The sequence below is a fragment of the Podarcis liolepis genome (genome assembly GCF_965112155.1).
Source record: "Podarcis liolepis genome assembly, chromosome: 8".
In the NCBI taxonomy this organism is placed as follows: Eukaryota; Metazoa; Chordata; class Lepidosauria; order Squamata; family Lacertidae; genus Podarcis; species Podarcis liolepis.
Genome location: NC_139560.1, coordinates 81,177,204 through 81,200,288, shown reverse-complemented (window position 1 = coordinate 81,200,288; position 23,085 = coordinate 81,177,204). Strand labels below are relative to the sequence as shown.

Here is a 23,085-nt window from a genome sequence, read left to right as displayed (position 1 = left end):
TGGAGCAGTACCTATTTATCTACTTGCACTTTGATGTGCTTTCAAACTGCTAGGTTGGCAGGAGCAGGGACCGAGCAACGGGAGCTCACTCCGTCACAGGGATTCGAACCGCTGACCTTCTGATCGGCAAGCCCTAGGCTCCATGGTTTAACCCACAGTGCCACCCACATCTAGTCTCTTAGTCTCTTAGCAGACTAATAACTTTTTGCGCAGGCCAGTAACTTGCGTGGGCTCTTTTGCAAGGCTGAGCTACAAAACAATACAAGATGCTGCCAGCGACTATGAACAACCCCTTTCAGTCCAATTTTCATCTCAGGTTAACATTTAACAACAGGCCACTTGCCAACTAGCACCTGTTCCTCTTAGCTCAGCTGAAACACACAGTAGTTTTGCATTAAGTGTGCTGCAATGGCTAGAGTGCTGGGTTTGGCAAACCTAGAATCAAGTCCCCACTCAGTCACGAAGCACTCTGCGGTGACCTTGTTTGAATCGTTTTTCTTTCAACCCAACATCCGTCACAGGGCACTGGTGAGAATAAATTGCTGCTCTGTGCTCCCCGGAGGAAGGGAGGGATTCATAAAATTCCATTCCAGGTTAGTTTGCTGACAGACTAAAGAGCTCTCTGCAGCAATTTTTGGAGCGACCAAGTACAGCTTAGGATCTTGACTCAAGTGTGAACAAACAACCCAGAAATCAAACTCGGGAAGTCGTTCCAACAGATGAGCCAATAAAGAATGCAACATCTTCACATCCAGTTTGCGAAGTGAGTTGTTGAGGCCACCTGGTGGGAAAACGCACATTTACAGCTTCCAAGTATGGTGAGATAAAAGTGAATCATACTGAAAAAGGCAGGGAGGTCAAGGGGCCTGATCACAATATGTGTGCTATGGACACACAAAGGGGAGGAGGGCACACTGCTTCACGGAGTAAACCTTCATGGAGTTTCAATATAAACATAGATATTGACTTATATCTGATATTAAAAGATGAACAGTGGGAATGTGCATGAATAAAATGGGGTTTGGAAAAGCACACCAGCACAGAAAACAGGTAAAGGAAGTACAACAATCATTTGCAGTTGACGTATGGGGTTGAGCAATGTTATGTTGCCATAAATCAATAAAATTCTTTATGTCATTAGACAGGTTCTTAGAAGAGGCACATCGTTCACAAGACACCATCTACAATTTCCAGACTTACTATGGGGTGGTCCAGCATTCTAAATGCTGGCATACCTGATTGGAACAGTTTTGATATCATTAACTTATAAAGCTTTGCCAGACACATGAGAAATAGTTTTTTTTTTTTTTAATTTGACTCCTAATCAACTGCATTTTGCAATTTCCCCCATAATTAAGAGAAACCACACCTGACTGTGTTCCAGGCCTTTTGGTTGGTTTGCTCCAAGTATTTCCAATTTCTGGCTATAATAAGCATTTGTGCTGCAGCCAAAGTAGGCAACAGAAGTTAATTCCTCCTTTGTAATTCACTTGATTTCTCCAAAAACCATTTCCTAAAACCCAGTCATTTGAGGGAGCGCTCCCACTGTGCTCAGGAGGCTTCGCGTTGCTTTCGCTGAAGCCAGGAGAGCAAGAGGGATCGGTGCGCACCGATCCCTCTTGCTCTCCTGGCTTCGCTTCGCTGGAGAGGTGCTCCTCAGGGAAAGCTGGAGAGGGAAAGCTGCGCAGCACCCCTTCAGCGAAGCGGCAGGAGAAACGGAAGGGGTGCGGGGATTTGAACCACTGACCTTCTGATCGGCAAGTCCTAGGCTCTGTGGTTTAACCCACAGCGCCACCCACGTCTCTCCAATAATCGTATGTAGCTATTCTTACACAAAGGAAAGGACCTCTGTTGTGGTGGTGCCCTGATTCTGAAATACCCTTCCTAGAGAAGCTTGACTGGTGTCAACACTAAAACCTTTCATGGCTAAGTTAAGACTTTCTTGTTTGGCCTGGCATTTGAAGGGATTCCATTTACTGTTGGTTTTTAGTTTTTGTCTTTTGTTTTATGATAGGAATTACATTTCGTGAGGTTTAATAATTTTTAAAACCAATACTACCAACCACATGCGAAAGAAACATAAACTAGGGCAAACTAGGGCAAAGTTGTGGAAAATGAGAGAAAAGATAAGGAAGGGTTGGTGGAATGAAAAATCTTCATGGTGGTGGTTAAGAGCTTAGCTCGTCTTTCACCTCCTGATCATTGATATATTTTCACTAAGCTTTGAAATAAACCCTTTCCCAGTGGTTTTTGCAGAATCAGGAGATTAATCCCAGAGGAAGGGGGGGACACACAGCCACACACCCCTTTAAAGAGACTATGAGCACAGTTGGATTAGAAACTGTTGTCAAAATGGAATTGAACCCTCCAGCCTACTGCATAACTAAAAAAAAAAAAAGACATATGCAGAAGACTTACCTTGATACTGTTTTTAAATAAGAATCCTGGCGTTGAGAAGCCTTTCTTTTTATCTAGTGGCTCACTGAATATAACAATCTGTTCAAACAGGAACACCCGCCTTTCTTTGCAACGTGGCAAGAGTCCCGTTTCCTGATCTGTAACCACGAACGTATCTTGCAGCAACAGCTTACCCTGGGCAACAATTTTACCCTAAAAAAAGAGAGGCCAGAACAAGTTGAGACAACCCTTTTTAGTCCATCAGCTGAAACAAGTCTGATGAATGTCGTTTGGAACGCCGGGCACCTTTCCAGTTAGGAGTTTGATCTGGCCTTCCACAAATTGTCATGCAGATCTTTTTTGGTTGGAAGATTAAATAAGAAGAGTTTGTTTTAAGAGCCTCTGTGCGTTCTATGTTGAGCTTAGGGGGTCTGCTCTTGTTGTCGCCAGTTCACTTTGGTACTATGGTGTTCTGTTAAAGCCTGCTTGTTATTAACTGATAAACTGTGGACATCTTTGGATAATTGGGTTATTTGAGAGGCAATACCTCTAATTTGTAGGAAAATATGCTCAACAGTTCTTGCAATTAGAGTTAATTGGGTGCTCTCCCTACTTGTTATTCCTTCCTCTCTGAGAGGCACAGGATCCACTTGCCCCATTGCTGGATCCAGTTCCAGCTGAAACAAGTAGTTATATTACCAAAGAAAGTATGGCTAACAACGTTTTTACATTCCACATGGCTACGTTACTGAGAATTAGTGCTGCTCTCCGATTCAAACTATATCTACATTATTACGGTGCTCTGCTAAATTTACCCCCGAAGGACTGTAGCCTGTAGAAGACTGAAGATGGGAATCCAAAGGGGCATGTGTCTGATTAAAAACAACAACAAAATGGCAGAAATAGTGGGATCAATACAGTTAAGGTTATAGAAAGAAAACCACACAATCTCTCATGGTCATCAGGAAGCCTTTTCCCATTCCACTTGATCATGGGTTGTGTGCACACTTCCTTTGGGACACATCTTGAAATGTCACAACCAAGCAGCCCCACCCGTTAGCAAATGTACAATTTAGTGGGGTTCAGGAATGCAGCTCCTTACCTCCATAGCTGTCAACTTTCCCCCGTTTTTAAAGGGAAATTCCCTTATTCCAAATAGGATTCCTTGCAAGAAAAGGGAAAAGTTGACAGCTATGCCTTACTTCCACCTGATGTATATCATCTGAGCCATTATTACATAACAACCACGTGAATTCGGCCTCACTGCATTATCTCTGCACGTTATATACTGGCTCTTGTTCAAACAACTGTGACATTCAACATGCATATGTCAGATGAGCACAGGGACTAATCTATATTGGTGAGTTATAACGTTAAAATGTGTTATAAAAATGTAACACCAGAGGGAGCTGTAGAGTAGCGATGTGTTGCCAATGGGAAATTGCACTGGGAGCTATTTTTTTAATAGCATTTTTAAAATAGCATTTTCCAGATCAGTGTAGATCCAGCCCAGGTGCTCTAGGAGGATGAAAGAGCAGGGACAAGAGGCCATGAGTTCTAAGTTTGGGTGCAAGCCTACAGGGGCACGGTTCCCTGTACTATTCCTATCCTCATGCTTTGCCCTCCTGCCAGCATTACAGTTCAGGGACCTAGCAGGGCCAAGCGAGCGAGAAGGCTACTTCCCTATGGTCTGTTTTCAACCTCTAATTGGATTTTAGGAGTAAATTTGAAGCTAAAACAAGTCCAAATGTTAAGAGTACATGCACTCAGTGGCGTAGCGTGGGGGGTGCAGGGGGGGCCGGCCGCACCGGGCGCAACATCTGGGGGTTAGGGTTAGGGGGCGCAAATCCACGGGTTAGGGGGCGCAAATTACTTGCCTTGCCCCGGGTGCTGACAACCCACGCTACGCCACTGCATGCACTTATTCTTAAAATGCTTCCAGGTGACTCGAAAGCAGATTGTAATGGAAGTATGCTGTTTGTGAAGAAAAAGGTGCCCAAACCCAAAGAAGGACTTACATCAAATCCTTGTAAACGACCAACATTCATCATGTCGTTGCACCGTTTTGGGACTATACACATTACGTCTACAGCCCTCTATTGAATCAAGAAAGAGAGAGAGATTAGAACAGTCAACTGTGCAATGCCTTTTAGTTATTCTTCTCAGATTCTCTAAGGTGCCACTACCAAGATTGATTGCAGATATCAAAGAGGCAGGCTATGTAATAAAATTTGTTGGGAGACTGCTTCTGGGAACACCCTGCCCCTTCCTGTAATCTCCATGATGAATTTGCCCAAAGTGATGGACCTGCTGCTTTAACCATTAATTCCAGAATAAATGCAATGTGGAAAAACAAAAACAGAACAATCTGTGTGAAGGAGGTCCACAGACTGCAGACAGATACAGAAAGAGTGCTATAATTCTGCTACAACAGCTGTCTTGATGCTGGCATAAATATTTAAGAAAACAGTATTTCTAAGTACCTCTAATTCTGTTGTATCAAGATTAGCTTTTTTGGAGTACTTAAGGAAGTCCTGCAAAGAAAAAGAAAGAACTATGAGTTGACATCTTCCATTAAAATTATATATGTATGTATTGTATGTATGTATTATATATATTGGGCAGTCCTGATGATCTGAAACTGCTGATGATAATAAAATGTGCATTTATCTACCATGCCATTTTGGGACTTCTGGGAAGCCCTGATGTACAGCATATCAGAAATAAAATGCTTAGGTGAAGAAATCAAACAGTAAAAAGAAAGTGTGTTTCCTAACTGTCCTTCAGATTGTTTTGCATATTTACTGTGTTTTTGTTTTATACGGGGAAGTGCTTTAGGTTGTGTATTTTATGGTTGTAACCATATGTTATAAGGGAGGTAAGAAATCTAACAAAACAAATGTTCTTTTATTCACAAGTAGCTAAATCCCCACAAAGGGCTCTGCTTTCTCTGAAATTGGCAAACAGAGGAAATGAAACATTTTCAGATCAGAATTAACACTAGTTATTTACTATTTCCTGATGCATACTTATGTAAACTACCTTAGCAGACACACAGTGTTCCAACAAAAACAAAGAACATTTGTGGGTACTTTCTGAGAAATATCTGCCTATATCTATAAGATGCAAAGCAATCTTTTTTTAAAAAAAAATGTTCCAAATGCTATACAGCAATAAAAACCCCAACCGAGAGCATTCAAAGTGCCTTACCTTTAGTAGCAATTGGTATTTCATAATTCTTTGCACTGGTTTTATCAGCAAGTCGGTGAGCTGAAGTCGGTGACCCAAACGTTGCTTCAGGTCCTAGTAGTAGTAAAATAAAAGTTCAGAGCAGATCCTGTAACTCTCTCTTTTGAGAGGCAGTATCATCAAGGAGGCTAGTTTTGACATCTACTGTAATACAGATTTCCCTTCAGGATTCCTAACAGCTTCCCTTAGATTAACTCTCTAATTTACTTAGCAAAATGAACTGTTAAAAAAACAGAAGTTTGCTTTTCAGTAGGGCTCACGTCTTCCCTGACTTCATTCTATCCATATCCCAAAGAAATCTATTGAGTCTCATCCCCTTTATCCTGTCTGGGCCTATCATCCCTCCTGTTAAAGGACGACAGTTATTCTTAGTTACACACAGCCAGACCATCTATGGATGCCAAACCTGGGGGGCTTACATTTTAATAACCTGGGGGCTTAAACTTTAATAGGAAAGGGAGATGATGGTGGCAGCAACCTCAGGCCAGCTTGGGAACAAGAAAGACTCACTTTGGCCCTACTTAATTTTCCAGGCTTTGACTGGCTGGCAGAAGAAGGATGCATAAGTAAACTATTCCCTTGGATTGTCTGTTGGGCTAAAAGTAGTCTTCTATTAACACCTGATGCTCAGTCAATACAGAGGCATCATGTGTTCATACATATCTAGGGACCAACACCTATCCTTGCTTGTACCTTCAAGCTGACAGAATCAACACCGTAAACAGAGATTTAGCCACATCTGAATAAGTAGTAGTCTCTATTACTCTTCATTTAAACCAGTGTTTTCCAAAACTTAGGTCTCCAGCTGTTTTTGAACTACAATTCCCATCACCCCGACCACTAGTCCTGCTAGCTAGGGATAATGGGAGCACCATCCAAAAACAGCAAGAGACCCAAGCTTGGGAAAAAATGGTTTAAACTTTTCCCCTCATTTCAATGTCTTTGGCCTGGTATGTGAAAGCAGCTAGTGATTTGAATTCAGGTTGCTATGACAACATCTTAAGATCCAGTTAAACGAGTCGATGTCACTCAGCTTCCTGATGTCTCACAAGCATTGTATGGTAAAATCACAAAAAAACACGATTCCATGCTGTAATTCACCTTGAAGCGGAATTTGATGTACAGAGTCATTAAACCCTAGAGCTAAATGGGGGTTGAGGGGGTGGAGAGAGAGTTTATTCATTTGGTAACAATAAACTAATTTCGATCTCAGCCACAGATCCTGAGAGAGATAATGTCTCAGAGACTGCAAAGAACAAGAATTTTTGGAAAAGATTATGAGTATATTTCTTCTGTCCAGAAAGAGACAGCCAACCCCCTTCTCCCCTGCCTTTGGCACTTACCTCAAAAAAAGTATCAATGTATTCCGAGACAATATGCTCAGACTTTGGTTTGTTTTGGCAGTAAACTATGTACATGTGCAATCTTCTCTCCTGGAGCAGAGGTAAAAGAACAAGGATGTTGTATTTCATGAAAACGTAAAGCATACTCGGCACGGACCAGAACAGCACAGATCATTAGAACAAAAGCTACCATATTCTGCAGGAATATAATGGTCCATATAAGATATTGCATTTTCCATACTGTCTCACCTACTCTCTTCCTTGCATATGCTCACAAGTGCTTGGATAAATCAAGTGTGCAACAGACTAGGTGTGGGGAACTTCTGGCTCTTCAGATGTTGCTGAACGACACTTCCCATCAGTCCAAGAAAGCATGGGCAATGCTCAGAGGTGATGGCCATTGCAGTTCAGCAACAGCAGGAGCTTGAGAGGTTCCCCATGACTGCCGTACACGAACACAGCCAACAATGATAACTGCAACTGAAGGAGAGCACCTTTTACACAATTAGCCTGCTGGTGGTCATATCTATGTTCACCTCAAGTCTACACTTTGTGCCCAGAGACATTTGGCAGAGGATTATGACACACGTTACTGTCAAGGCATATCCTCCCTGCTGCCCCCAAATTAATAAATCCATTTGTTATGCAGGCTTGTGCATGAGAGCAGCTGCTCCAAAACTTTGTGCCCTCAGGGACTGTTTCCCACTGCCAAGGAACTGTCAGAGCCAGTCATGAACCCTCCTTATATTGCAAAGAATTCTGGAGCGAACTCTAAGGTTGTGGGCATTCTAGGGCACACTTTCGAGTCAAAGCAAGGTCCAACACTTCTCTCTGGCTGTGTGCTCTGCAGGGCTAAAATGACAGTAATGAACAACTCTATCTTTCAGGAAGTGTGGCTGATCTTCTGGAGGAGACTCCCACCCCCACCATGAGGAAATGTGTCATGGTCCAAATAAAGAAGTGAAGAAATAACCTCTGTTCTTTAAGAGCATATTTCAGATTCGTTGTACATATGGAAAGCCACAAAAGTCTGGCTAAGTAGAAAAATCAGGAAACTAAGTGAGAGTGTAACAGATTGCACGTTCTGTCACTGCCTACACATTTAAGAAAGAACGGAAGGCGTTAGTGCTGGAATTTGTTCTGTGCATAATTTCTTTATATCTCCCCCAAGTTTACTATTCCTACCACTCTAACTAAGCATTTTGGAAGGCAAAGAAGCAAAGCAAAGTAAGTTCATGCATTTTTTTTAAAAGGCACAGAATGGAGAATACATGGGTGAAGCTATAAGGGCTGCTTGTATGTTGTCGAATATCCAGATCTATGATCAACGCGGCTTCTATATATGCAATGGAGAGGAGGAAGATACTTACATGTTTAACAAAAAGTGATCCCAATTTTTCTGGATCCTCAAGGCACTTCTCTAATTCTCCTAAAAAGAAACTGAGCAGTACAAAAATATATTTATTATTAGCCTCATTGTGGCAACAGACAACTGATTCAACAGCAGACAACAGTTTGGTTGCATTTCCTCTGTGGGAGGCATCCACTTTCGGAAATAGAAAGGTTTGTGGAAGACGCATCAGTGGATTGGCTGAAGACACTTTTGTCATTTGCCAGCAGCCATATCACATCGCCCCAGTGTTATGTCCAGCCCGGCAACCTCTTAAATGCTGCAAGAAATCCCAGGGTGCCCCTCTCAGCTTGGACACTGCTGAGTAAGTTCCCTTAAAATTATAATTGCCTCAAACAGCCACTTGGTTTGACTGTGTGGCTGGGACAATTCTGAGCCCAGGCGAAGAACATCTGGGGAAAGTGTAGGGTTTCTTCAAAATGAAAGTTAACAAGCAACAGCAAGGAAGCTTTGCCCTAACTTGGGATTCCTCTGAATCAGAGCTCAACTAACACATATGCCATGTCCTCTTCATCACAATGGCAAATAGCTGAGTAGTGAACACGGTGTGTAGAGTTGCATGTCAATGCACTCATGTTACTTCCAAACTTGAGCAAAAGCAAATTGCAAAATTATCTTTATCTAGGGATAAGGGAAATTCCAGTGTAGATGAATCATGTTACATGAACCTGCACTAGCAGTTGAGGAACTGGCTCAAATCCAAGGTCTGTCAATTATGTAGTTGCCACCACTCGTTCGTAGAGATACTAAAGGGATAGAACACTCAGAAGGCCATTTGCGGGGCCCTAACAATGTTTGCAATGTAGGCCTTCCATCCACAGATTCTGCAGAGATAAATGAATCCATTCAGAAATGTCTTGCAATAGTCCAAATAGTCCACCAGACAGATATTCTTGTCTGTAGACTTTCCAAATATAAGACTCCCAGACACTAGGAGCAATTGCTGCTCAGATAGAACAGAACCAAAATCTAAGATCTCATCTTATGGCAGACTGTGCACAATTGTGAAATGAAGGGATCTGGAACTTTCAGCTGAGACCACATTCTCGAGCCACAAAGTTACTTTAAATCAAGGGCATCCCTGTTACTAGAACAACCAGGACTAATAAGACTCCAAAGGCTCCATCCTTAGGTAGCAGACACGTCCAAATGTTAAGAATAAAACTGTAATATAGATGTCAGACTTCCATCTGAAACAAGGCACAGCTAAACCACCTTAGTGCTGGAAATAATTGGCTTACAGTTCCAGCTGTGGCATATTGTCAATTGGAAACTGCCCCCAAGTGGTAAAGCTAAAGTAATTTCTTTCTACTGAAATAAACTGGGCACCAGATGCATATCCAGGAATGGCCTTCCAACAGTATCTGTTCATTACAAAAAGCACAAGAGAGCAGGGCAACCTTTGCCTGGCACCTAATGGTGGATGCCTGGTTGAAAAAATACATAATTTGTGTGCCTCCAGAGAAAAGACCCCCTTAGCCAGTAGCTCCCTGCCTGACACTTGGCAAAGGGTCTCTGAAGGGCTGTCACATGAAAGATGGAGCGAGCATGTCTTCTCCTGCTCCAGAGGATAAGACCCGAACCAATGGATGCAAGTTACAAGAAAGGAGAGTCCAACGAAACATCAGGAAGACGTTTCTTGACAGTACAAGCTGTTTGACAATGGAACCAATTCCCATGAAAGGTGGTGGACTCTCCTTCGCTGGGGATATTTAAGCAGAGGTTGGATGGCCACCTGTCATATATCATCTAGTTGAGATTCCTGCACTGCAGGGGGTTGGGCTAGGTGACCCTCAGGGACCCTTCCAACTCTACAATTCTATGGTTCTATGTCAATCTTTACAACGTGCTCGCCTGAATTTTTCCAGTATAATATTTTAATGCTGCTTAGGGTGGTTTTTGTCCACTTCTTCAGCTGGTTATGCGAGATGAGAACCAGAAAGAAACCCAGTTATGAACAAAAACATACATACTCTCTGTGCCAGTCATATATTTGATGAATGTTGCCAAACACAATTTTGTCTTTCCCTTTCATGTCGTCCGGAACACCATCTTCTTTCATGAGTGCCATGTAACCCTGGAATAAGTTAGTAAGAAAAATGGACATGAGCGCCGCTGTTCACCTTTTTATTACTTTTAACATTGCAAACTGCTGAGTATCATCTTGGGCCCTCTATCATTCTTCCCCCATCCCCCAAAATCCCCCTGCCGGCTGATGTGTTTTTAATAATATCTATCTATAAATCTAATCTATCTATCTATCTATCTATCTATCTATCTATTGATCTATCTATCGATCTATCTATCGATCTATCTATCTATCTATCTATCGGGGTGGCTGAAAGTACATATAGTGGTACCGTGTTATGTACCATCCCTCTTATGAATGCTGTGGGTCACACACTCCGCGAACCCGGAAGTAGATGCCCCTTGTTGCGAACTTTGCCCCGGGATGCAAGCAGAAGTCGTGCTCCGGTGGCACGGCAGCAGCAGGAGGTGCCGTTAGAGAAAGCGTGCCTCATGTTACGAGCGATTTCCTGTTACAAACGGACCTCCAGAACGGAGTAAGTACGTAACACGAGGTACCACTGTATTTAGGATGAAGTGCTAATGGCATAACTAATATGCATTCATTGATTCTGAGTATGAACTCTTGTTTAAGAAATGCCTCGCAGGATAGGATCAACAACCATCAGGGTTGGTCAGTGGTCTTCTGCCCACACCTGCCATAAGCCATGCCCTTATTTAGATCACAAAAAAACACAAGAGGCCCAATTGGAAGCCAAACATTTTTGCAACCGCTTAGTTGAAAATACTTTTCCAACATGCTTCCACATTGTGGTCACGTAAGTACTGAAACTCGTAACAAATCCTGATTTACTCTTTTTCATATTATCAGTTTGCGTGCTTTATGTATAATGTTACATTGCTCCTTATCTGGCTTGACACATCAACTCATTGGACCAAGTCTGTGGGAAAAGCAGCTCAGAAAGGCAAAAGGAAAATATCTAATCTTGACAGTAAATTCATGCTGGATCCAGACTTATGGAGACTCATTGTGCGTTACTGGGGGCCAGTTTGTGTGATATGTGTGCAAGTATTATTTTCTTTTTATATATATATTTTTATTAGTTTTTAATTACAGTCCAATTATTATTGGCCTCATTATAACAATACCAATTTATAATGCAATTATTCACACCAATCATTCAAATACCAAATTATATAATTTAGTTAAAGTGCCCTTCCGTATGCTAGATTTTATTATTCTCTTTATTTCTGCATTCCAAAATCTCTGCGTTCCAAAATCTGTGAAAGTATTATTTTCAGTAAATGGAAACTAACTACATTCCCAATGTAGCTCCCTGGTATAGAGCTTTCACAGTTACTTTGGACTAGCCAACAATATTGAAGTCTTCCACAAATGACCGTACATTTCCATGTATAAGACCAGGATTTTTTTTACTATAAAATGATGTTCAAAATCAGGGGTTGTCTTATACACGGATAGTGCAGATGGGAGATGGGCGATTGTTTGCAGCCGCTTGTCAGCGGTGACTGTGTGTGTGATTGGTGGCTGTGGCAAGTGGTTTTGGAGTGAGTGATTTTCAGCAAAAAGAAGTCTAACAACCCTGGGCACTCCCTTCCCCCCCCCAAAAGCAGGAAATCTCCTGGGCACTCAAAAAAGCTCAACAACTTCAGGCCATCTCCCCCCATTTTCTTAAATTGGAGTCCCCCAAAATAGGGGGCATCTTATACACAGGGGCATGTTATACATGGAAAAATACGGTAGTTGTGAACTAGAATAATATACGCGCAGAACCAACAGCTACTTCCACGAGTGTATTTGCACACGTTCCAGCAACAGCTAACGATTCACTACACGTACCATCCAGTTTATACAAACTGCTTTCTGTTTGGTCATGGACCCATGTATATTATTGCGTAGGGGGATTTAATAGCCTGAAACAAACCTTTGCGGGAGCAAGCAGATCTGCTAGTGCAAGGAATGCAAGCATACAAATTGTCTACTCTGCTATTAAGAGCCCGAAGAAGCCCTATATGTAGAGCAGCCCTGGTGTGGGCAACAATCTGCTCAATTAGGTTGCACGAATGAACGCAATTTGGAACACAGAAGCTGGGGTACTCAATACAATTTGTAACTCAGCCTAGAGAGCCCTGTGATCCCACACTTCTGATTCTTTCCAGATCATAAATTCAGGACAACAGAAGCAGCAACTCAAAGCAATCTAATTGAATCCATTTTTAAAGTACACCTATTGTACTTGTTTAATTTGCTGCCACGTTCAGAAGTTGTTCCTAAATCTATTAAGAGGCCTGTTTATTAAAAGGTGTTCCAGCTGTCCGTTCTAAAACTGAAATACTGCCAGCCATTCCATTGCCTACATTCCTGCACAAGGGCTGAACAGGCCCCTTCACTGCAAATATATTACCAAGCCAGCCTTAAAGATTCAACAGCTTATTTTACAGAAGAGCCAAGAAACAGCAGGCGGTCCTGATCTCGTGCTGGAATGGAAACTAATTACAGCCAGGATTCAGAATTTACATTTTCAGCTGTCCATATGCAGTTAAGTTGGCAGCTTGTAAAAAGCGCCTTCTCAAAGATATTTTACATAGGGAATTATTGCTAGCTCATCCATAACACTGGAAACTGTTGTCTAGTAATTACAAATCTTAACCTAGTTCATAACTAGCTAAAAAGGGACTAATATAACAGGTGACAAAGTAGATTTCTCCAAGCATTGCTGATAGCATCCTCCAAAGGTGTTCGGTGGAGAGGAATGGCGCTTTCCTCTTTACCCTTCTGAAGTTTGTGTTTCTGATCGGACTGTAAGCAGCACACTGATTTTAAAAAGACATACCTCTACTACGTAACCAAGATCTCTCACATAATCTCTCTCCGTCTCCACTAATTCCTGTAGAACATAGCTGCAAAGTTACGAAAAGTGAGAATAGTTAAGGGTGGCGTTTTGCGATATGAACAATTTCTATGCATGCAAATAATGTGACAACAGTAGGGAATACTGTGGTAAAAGATGGTGTGACTAAGCAACATGAGATTTTTTTTAAAAAACATATCTATCTATTTCAAGAATAGTTAAAAAGTACTAATGTTCCTCATACTGAAATTTGAAGTGTACATGCCAAGTGGATTTAATATAATCAATATTCCAAAAAGTGGCACTGTTAAAGGCCTTACTGGTTGTTGCAGCTACCATTTGTGAGAACTGAAGAACCCCCCAAAGTAAACATTTTATGTTTCTGAGACTCTCAACTTTCCTGCTAAGTTTTTAAAAGCATTACAAGCACAAGACTGGGGGCTAATGTGCTAGATAGGGGAAATTATTGCAATTTAGCTGGCTTTCTGGCAAAATCCTCCAACAGTTGAAATGATCAAAGTCGTAACTCGCTGAACAAAAGAGGTAGAAACTAACATCTACAATAACACAGATTTTACAACACAGAAGGCAAAGGACAGATGCTCTTCTTAAGCATATAAGGGAAAGGGATTGGTGGGCTAGTCTTACTGTCGCCTTTTTAAAGAGCTGGACTTCCGCTCTTCCATCTCATCTATGGGCGAAGAGGAGGAGAGAAGTGAGTTGTCTGATGGATTGAATGATGGGCTGCTGCTGTCTCCCTGGTCCACCATCAGCGAGCTTGGACGATCCTCCAGAGCCTAAGAGGAAAACGATAAACAAGTGAGATTGGGACAACACCATCAGCACAATCTATTTCACATACACATGCTGTAAAAAATGCTGGCTGTACGGGCCAGTCGTGTCCGACTCTAGGGTTGTGCGCCCATCTCACTTAAGAGGCCGGGGGCCAGCGCTGTCCGCAGACACTTCCGGGTCACGTGGCCAGCGTGACGAAACTGCTCTGGCGAGCCAGCACCAGCGCAGCACACGGAAACGCCGTTTACATGCTGTACTTTTATCTATTTTAAGAACATGTTGATCATTTATTATTCTAACACCTTTGTCAACTGTGTACGGGTATTCACAACTCTCTCCTTCCCTGGTGCAATTAAACAGTGGCAAGGTGTGCTGCAATGTGTGTGGCCATTTGCAGGCACCAGAGGTCCTCCTGCAGCCCTCCTTGCTGCACCCAGCAAGCAGTTTCCTTTCAGGTCCACACCAACACAGGCTAACTGTGCCTAAGTCCAGGGTTCCAGGAAGGGCCCTGATACCAGCAATCAAAGCTGAAGCCTGGATAAATGAAACAAGTTCCTTATCTTGTGAAGTTTACTACCATGATAAGTGGCGACAGCTGCTAGCTTAGGTGACTGTAATCTGGACTGGCTCTCAGAGCTAAATGAATCTTCATGTTCAGAAGTAGTGTACCACTGAATACCAGATACTTGGACACAAAACAACAGGGGAGACTTCTGGTCTGATTCCCCAGTATGGCTCTTAGAGCCACATGTTTTGACAGGATTCCACCCTGCTCTAAACAGGGGTAATAATAATAATAAAAATAAAAATAAATTTTTACCTCGCCCATCTGGCTGGGTTTCCCCAGCCACTCTGGCCGGCTTCCAACAAAATATTTAAAATACAATAAAACATCAGACATTAAAAACTTCCCTAAACAGGGCTGCCTTCAGATGTCTTCTAAAAGTCAGATAGTTGTTTATTTCCTTGACATCTGACGGGAGGGCAGTCCACAGGGCGGGTGCCACTACCAAGAAGGCCCTCTGCCTAGTTCCCTGTAACTTCTCTTCTCACAGTGAGGGAACAGCCAGAAGGCCCTCGGAGCTGGACCTCAGCTGAGGAATCCATAGCCTTCTGCATATTGTGGGAATCACGCTCTCATCAGGCCCAGCTAATATGGTTGGGGATGATGAGAGTTGTGGTCCAACAACGTATTGAGGGCCTCTAGGGTTCCCCCCAAAAGGAAGGAAAACATGCCATCAAACAAACCAGACTCACCATTTTACTCTTCACAAGCTCCTCTATTGCACTGACCAGTTCGGCTGCGCTGGGAGTCTCTGAGCTGGTAGGACGTACCAATAACCGGGAAGACGTCTGCACAATGGGGTGAAAAGCAGGAGAAGAGGCATCCCCAATATCAATTTGAGGCTATACACACTATCAATATTTGTCCCCGAGGCATCTTGCTAATGAACAAAATGCCTCTCTTTCCACTACTACTTTTTTTTTTAAAAGAAACCTCTATTTGACACAAGCACCAAAGGAAGTTTTAAATAAACTCTGGTATTGACAAACATTAATCTACCTGTGTCCATTTAATGCTTTTATAATACCTGGATAGGATCTCATAATGCTCCATTTGCAGCTGGATGACTGGGAATGTTTTTTGGAAACCCTTGATTTTTTTCTTTCTGTAGAACCTATCAAAGCAACTACGCAAAGCCAATGCCGGATGTACCGAATTATCTAAGGATCCTTTCCCACCCCTCCCAATTCAACTCACATTATAAAGCCACAGGGAAAAGAACTGCAACGAATGAATGAAACAATAAATCAACTGGAGAGTAGGCTAAGACTACTAAACAAGGAGCTAATTGATGATTCTAAAAGGGAGCAGGGTCATTTTGCTCACCATTCCTTGTGCCATCCATCTCCCCCAAAGGTAAGTGCAGAGTCTAGAAGATCTCTGTCCTCAAAAGCTACAAGATGCCAATTTATGGCTGCAACTGAGGATAAAAGGTGTTGACAGCAAAAGGATATTGGGAGGGTTGGTGGCCACTGAATTTGGCTTTCAGTAATTAGCAAACATGCAAGCCTGTTTGCAGATTACATGTACCATTAAGTAACTGGAAGCACACAAGGCATAATAATATGAACCTCACTTCATATTACAAGGACCAGCAGGGATGTACAGCATGCAAACACAGGTTACGTTGTTCTTCACCACTGGACGGACAAGTTAAACCAACAGGTACAATGCTTCAGAACACGGAACTCTGTTCAACCTCATCTATGGGAGCAGAAAGATTAGCTCCCATAATTTAAAGAATAGAAATAATAATGTGCAAGTTTCATGTGCTGTAGAGTTAGCTTCGATGAGACAGGGGACATTGGGAGCGGGGCAAATGCGAGAACACACAAGAAACTCTAAATGGAGAGGTAGGGAAACTGAGCCAAAGCAGAGACAGAACATAAATCAACATAATGCTACAGGAAGAGTAAAAAGAAAAGAAAGAAAAGAAACAAAGGAAAACAAAAACAAAAACAAAGATTAGTTATACAGTAATATAGCAGCTATCTTAGCAAGTCTTTCCAAAACAAGAAGAAAACTCAGAAGCTACAATTTAAGCACAACTCATGATGATGTATGGCACCGCCAAATGGAAAACTGAAGAATCTTTGAGATCCTGTGATGGAAGTGGTTGTTATTTAGTGACACCGAATTAAGGTGGCCTGATAGTGCTAGCAGCTGGACAGAGATGTCACCTGAGCAAGTTTAAAGGGACAGGGAAATAGAGGTAGCCATTGTTGTTGTTGTCTCCTTCCTTTCTGCTCATTGTAACTGGGTAAACCTTGTTGGTCTGCCATAGTCAAAATAAAAAAAAATCCTTCCAGTAGCACCTTAAAGACCAACTAAGTTAGTTCTTGGTATGAGCTTTCGTGTGCATGCACACTTCTTCAGATATCTGAAGAAGGAAGGAATTTTTTTTATTTTGACTATGGCAGACCAACACGGCTACCTATCTACTACTGGAACCATGGAAGGCACCACATTGAGCCGCATGAAATGGAAGTCCATCAAGGTATCTGAAGAAGTGTGCATGCACACGAAAGCTCATACCAAGAACTAACTTAGTTGGTCTTTAAGGTGCTACTGGAAGGAATTTTTTTTATTTTGGGTAAACCTTGGATGTGTATCAGAATGGCAATTCTTTCACAATGACTGACTTGAAATACAAATCAGGAGATACCTTCTTTTTTTAAAAAAAGCAATTAACAGCTTGGTTGTGTAGCACCAAAACACTGGAGAAGAATTAATTCCCACAGGAATACCATCATAAAACGGGAGGTGCATACTTACTTGTGAACTGTCTTTTTAATGGCTACATATTACAACAAAACATGCACTTCTTTGGCACATATGCCTTGCAGCCCACTACAGCTTGAGACTGGAGTATGCCCATTCCTGCCCGGATGAAATTTGCTATATATCACTATGTTGTTGTTGTTTATTTCCTTCAGGGATTTCCCCCCACATCAGCTTGGCTGCCAAGGCACCCTCACAAGTTGTAGAGAATTCTGGGAAATGTTCCTGAGTATACAAGGCAGTGCATAAGATACACTGGTGAAGCCTGTGGGCCTCACCATAGCCGCATGAGAACGGAGATTTGACTTCCTCAGAACATGACCAAAACTGCCATGTAGCTACGCATGCATTACAGGGGAAGATCAGTACTGTACTTGCAAAGAAGCCCTTTTCCAGAGAGCTTGTTCGCCATTACTGATCTTCTATTTGAGAAATGCCTACATGACGTTTCCAAGGAATCCCAGAATTCCCTGGAACACAGCTTGAAACCATGGCCCTATGGAGTTCAAACTAAGGGATGTTACATTACTAAAGTAGGAGAAGAAGACGCTCAAGCAACTTGAACGCTGTCACATACTGGAGGTGGAGCTGAGATAATTGTTAATTTCGCCTGTTGCCTGACTGGAATCTGAAGAGGAAAACCTTGACTCTAGGCCTAGTTGTGAGAACTGATCCAGAGATTGTGGGAATTATAAATAATCCTTGTGGTAGAGGCATTCTTGGTTGCTTTAGTCCGAACGGCAAGTTATGTTGAATTCCTAAACATTGTAAGAAACTAGAAGATAAGAACCTGAGAACTGGACAGGTTACCACAGTTATACTATTATCTCAGACCTTGCAATAAAGTTGCAATAAGGAAATATGTGACTGCCAGACCCGCTTGTTTTTGTTTTTGTTTCACCCTGTCAGGGTGAAAAATATTAAGGAAATAGGGGAAATGCTTTATGGTCAACCTATTGAACATGGAGAGAAAGAGAAAGATTCTCTGTAATCACCTTTTACTAGGTTTCCCATATTTAGTATTATTTTTTCCAAATGGAACAGAGCAAAATATTTATAATGCAAAAGCTTTTTTGTACATAATAAAAGATTTCAGGTGTAATTACTGAGCCCAGGGAGAGGAAAACTCAGCCAAACCTAGTTGCTTGAATACGTCAACTAGAGCTTGCCACATTTTGGGGGTGTGTGTGTTTAAAATCCAATCAGGATGAAATTACACAAGTTCCCTTTAAATCACTACGGGGGGGGAATGGGGGGTGGGAACGGGATGTGATTCATTTGTGTCTCTGACGATTTCGCTAGGGACATAGCACAAGGTGGGTTTATGGCACAACGAGAGTTCTTGGTTGTGAGGGTAACTAGGGGCAGTGAATAAATTGCGCAGAGGCAGGCCTCTTACCCTAAGCTACTTTTCAATGAACTTTCTGTGTTCCTGGCTCCAGTGAGACAGAGAACAAGCCCAGACAACTGTTTAGCAGGCCTATGAAAGATGGCATTTCAGGTTAAAAGACGGGCGCAAGTGTGTTTAGGAGTGGGGTATCAAGAGTCACAAAACAGTATCAGTGTTGGCGATCGAAGGGTTAATGATAAAGCCCACATTAGATTCTAGCCTCAGTTCAGACGGTTGCCCAGAATTTTAGACGAAGGAGGAGTGATTCCCTCAGCCCTCCTCTGTGCAATGATGTCAGCTATGAACCGGGTGCTTCACATCAACACCCAATCACACCAACACCCGGTATGCGAGACTTCTGCTGAGTGGGAACAAACCACACGTACGATTATGAGTCAGCATGAGTGTGGGTGTCAGTTTGGAGCACCCTGTGATATAACTGTGTGTGTAAATATGAGTGTGCATGCAGGTTTGGGCCACTCCTGCACCATAAAAAGGCCTGGGCAAGTGTTTTAACAATGGAAAAGCCATTTGGCACAATAAACAGCGATTAGAACTCTTAATGCCTTATACGTATGTCAATCAGATCTAAGTAGTGTCTACCCAACTAGGAAAGCAGATGAGTTTAAAAAAAAAAGTAAAGGAAGTTTTGAGATGCACTTCCAAACCCCGTGCTGCTTTTTTCTGCGATTCTGTGACATGGATAGCCAATCACAAAGCTCACATGGTGTCCATCAAGCATCATGCATGTATTTTTCTCACCATATTCTAAGAGAATGTGTGAGCAATGACTGGGCCAAGGCGGAAGCCCTATTTGCCCCGTAGCAAAACACAAGCATGCAACCGATGGTGGGTTTTATATTCTGGCATTTGTACTGGTGCACAGAGAAGTCCTGTGAGAAAAAAAAATCCCTTTAAAAAGTAGTTGATACTTGCACCCTCTAGCACTGTCAAGTTTATACGACACACGGGACTCCAGAATGGAGAAGTGTGGAGGAATGGGTGGAAATTAACTTTTAATGGTTTGTCAAATTACTTTTCAGACCTTTAGGACTGTTTAGGTGCTGCTTCCCTCTTCACGCTGCTATGTATGGCGAGACTGAGACAATGTCTCTGGCTCATGCATATTCTTCCCCAGTCCTCTCACAGCATGCAGAACATGGCTCCAAAAAGACAGAAGTTCCTGTGTTTCTAATACAGTGGTATCTCGGTTTTCGAACGTCTCAGAAGTCAAACGTTTCAGTTTTTGAACGCCGAAAACCCAGAAGTAACTGCTTTGGTTTTCGAACACTTTTTGGAAGTTGAACGTATTGAGTTTTCCGTAAGTAAATGCTTCCAGAAGTAAATTCTTCAGTTTTCGAACATTTCATAAGTTAAACGGTCTTCCGGAACGGATTATGTTAGAAAACCGAGGTACCACTGTATTCCAGATCTCTTCCAACACTTCCTATTTTAAAACCACCAGACAATACAAATGGTGAGGAGAGCAAGGGTCTAGATGGAAGCACATGAACCTTAAAGGTCTGTTCCAGACTTTCCCATGCACAGAGATGAGAAACAGAAGCAAAATCCTTTCCAAGGGTGACAAAATGATTTTAGGTGCTTTACATTTAGTACGAGAGCTAGCATCTCAGCCAAAAGCAGCAGGGCCTCCAATGCTATGGAAGTTCTTAGCAGCTTCTGTGACATGGCATTCCTCAACTCACTGAATGGAGAAAGCTCTGACCCAGGTAGGGCTCCTTCTGTTGGCTGGAGCCCTGTGATAGCATCTGGGTAGGGGCTCAAATGTTTAATGTGCAAAAGAATCAAACTTATTCTAAGGACAGGAGGAATTTGGGGTCTTCCTGTCCATCTTTAGGAACATTTCACTTTGGGTTCTACCATGCTTTTATACACTGTGGGAGTCAATTTTACTGAGCATGCAGGAAATTCCCACTGCTAGTCAGGATGTGGTTACCTTAACAATGATTAAGATCCTCAAGAAAGCCACAAGAGTGTGGAAGGGGGGCGGTAGGAAACCCCCAAATGCTGAAAACATCTGCTTTGCCCAAAATGGTGGCTTGTTGCCAAGAAAGCGTAGCCACGATCTCATATAAAAAAATACCCCGCCCCTCAAAAAAGGAAGAGGAAAATATTAAAAAGCAAAGTCACTGGTTTTTCAAAAGTGCATTTGGAAAATAAGTATTTGGTGCAGAACTAAGTCCGTGAGAAAACTATATACACAACAACAAAATCTGTATTTTCGAAAAGTTAGGTGTGAATCATAAATTTTTGTTTATGTCAGAAGGCATAAATTATGCCGAGTGGGTGTTTTTTTAAAAAATTCAAATGATAAGCCTGAAAGCAGCAGAACGTCGAGTGAAATGCAACATGTGAAGAATCAGGTTGCTTAGCAAAACTTTGCGCTGACAAAGCCTTCCAATTTGAGATGAACGAAGGTCAAAAGCAGACAAACAATCCAAAAAGATGGAAGGAACTTCCGCATGCCACAGTGATGGAGGGGCGAGATGCAGGAATGAGAACAGCTAGGCAGGATGATGTTCTTAAGGTCTAGGAAGGCACACCCAACCAACTCTTTCCCCAGACCTTCAGAAGATCAATGACAATGTTCCTCTTCAGGGAGGCCTTTGGGAAACAGGACTGAGGTTGCTCTAGGCTGTGCTGTGGGTCTGGCTTGCTGTTTTATTGTTTTTAACTGTGTAGACTTCAAACTTTTGTGGCGCAGGGATTTTATTACCACTACCACCACCACCACCACACAGGCTTCTGGATATGAACCACCTACTACTCTCTTCCTGGTCTGTTCACAGGGAGCCCATACTGCTCTGCAAAATGTTCGGGTTTGACATGACACACTGCACGCCGAACAGCTTTGATTACCAAACACAAATCATTTCAGTCGAACCATTCTGCCACGGGATCTCCCTCCTTTCATTTATTTACCTTGTCATCCTGCGAATCTGGCTGGAGTAGACTGTGTTGCTGGATTGCCATTGGAGGGGGAAGTGGAACAGCGTCAGCCCCTTCTTCACCTTCCTCCTCTCCACAACTCTGCATGCCTGACGAGGATGATTTGGAGAGTGTGCCACTGCTCAAACCCTCATTACGCCCTCTCTACAAATGTAACGTTAACAGTACTTAGCATTTATATAATGTTTCAGAATATGGAAATTACTTCATAGAGCCTCATCTTCTGACAGCAGTCTTATAATGTCTGAAGGCCAGCATTTCTGGTACATGGCCCAGTCTCTTACACACTGTCTCATCTCCCTTTCTAATATGCCATGAAAATTATCAAATCCGAGAGCACTCTATAGACCCCATGGCTATTCATATATCCTTTGGGAGAGTTCAGCTCATTTTAACCTTCTGGTGGAAGAAGACAAGCCTCCCCAAAATGTGCTTTTAAGAAACATGTCAATTGACAGTAAAACCTGCAATGGCAGCAGTACTGATAACAAATGAGAATTTTAACTGGAAACCCATCATACAAAATAGAATGGAAGTTCACTCTGTTACTGAATTTGGATTGTGAAGAGGCGTTTGATGTCCTTAAAAAAACAACAATCCTATGTTGGTTCAAAATCAAGTGGGCTTGACTATGTCCTAGCTCAGACAAGCAAATAACCCACGGTTTATGTGCTATGGAAGAAGCCATGCCGAATCTTGGGCTCACACCCTCCTCCTTCCCCTCCCTGGAGAATTTAAGCTTCCACTTTAAAACAAACCCACTGTATTTACAAATTTTGATTATTTCATACTAGAGCAAACACCTGCTCCCTAGAAATCTTGACCTCAGCCTGGTTTATAGGAAGCCATTAAAACAGGTACCTTTTTTGGAATCGTGGGACACTGTGTTTTAATAATAATAAGAATTTTTTTAATTTATATCCCACCCTCCCCAGCCGAAGCCGGGCTTAAGAAACAGATAACTTTGCTCAAGCTGGGAGCATGAGGGAAGGGGGCAAGGAGGGCGTTTGAGCACAAACCTTGACCCCAGTTTCACAGGTCTTGGATCATCAAACTGGGATCAGCATGTCTGAATTGGGCCAGAATGGTCAGGTCTGTGTACTGAAAGTGCACTACAGACACATGCAAGTATGTCTTTTCAATATAGCAAAATTGGGCTCATGCTTCCATGTTAAAACTACTAAGGGGGAAGGGGCTAAAACACGTATAGTAAACCTCAATCAGAGATCATATCTTGCTGGTACTTAAACTGTTAGCTAATGTTAGTTAACAGTTATTTTTTT

At 42.3% G+C, this 23,085-nt stretch overlaps 2 protein-coding genes across 8 annotated transcripts in view; one reads left to right on the top strand and one right to left on the bottom strand.

Annotated features, from left to right (window-relative positions):
* LOC310714376 (uncharacterized protein) overlaps positions 1-5,160 on the top strand; it is a 61,669-nt gene extending 56,509 nt beyond the window's left edge. The window contains exon 6 of the transcript XR_014529652.1: positions 4,340-5,160. The gene's annotated coding sequence lies outside the window, so the exon portion shown is untranslated. The remainder of the gene's footprint in view (positions 1-4,339) is intronic.
* Positions 1-23,085, bottom strand: part of TRIO (trio Rho guanine nucleotide exchange factor) — a 268,574-nt gene that overhangs the window by 24,116 nt on the left and 221,373 nt on the right. For 6 of the 7 annotated variants that reach the window (XR_014529571.1, XM_083518908.1, XM_083518911.1 and 3 more), the window contains exons 36-46: positions 21,776-21,946; positions 15,354-15,449; positions 13,950-14,098; positions 13,284-13,350; positions 10,374-10,477; positions 8,360-8,429; positions 6,990-7,079; positions 5,608-5,700; positions 4,881-4,931; positions 4,416-4,493; positions 2,419-2,610 (exon numbers count right to left, since the gene is read on the bottom strand). Coding sequence is in view for 6 of the 7 variants with exons in the window: in XM_083518908.1 (XP_083375034.1) it covers positions 2,419-2,610; positions 4,416-4,493; positions 4,881-4,931; positions 5,608-5,700; positions 6,990-7,079; positions 8,360-8,429; positions 10,374-10,477; positions 13,284-13,350; positions 13,950-14,098; positions 15,354-15,449; positions 21,776-21,946 (1,161 nt within the window). In the remaining variant the exon portion in view is untranslated. Of the gene's footprint in view, positions 1-2,418; positions 2,611-4,415; positions 4,494-4,880; positions 4,932-5,607; positions 5,701-6,989; positions 7,080-8,359; positions 8,430-10,373; positions 10,478-13,283; positions 13,351-13,949; positions 14,099-15,353; positions 15,450-15,481; positions 16,563-21,775; positions 21,947-23,085 lie in introns of those variants that run through there. The other variant, XM_083518913.1, reaches the window with a different exon arrangement.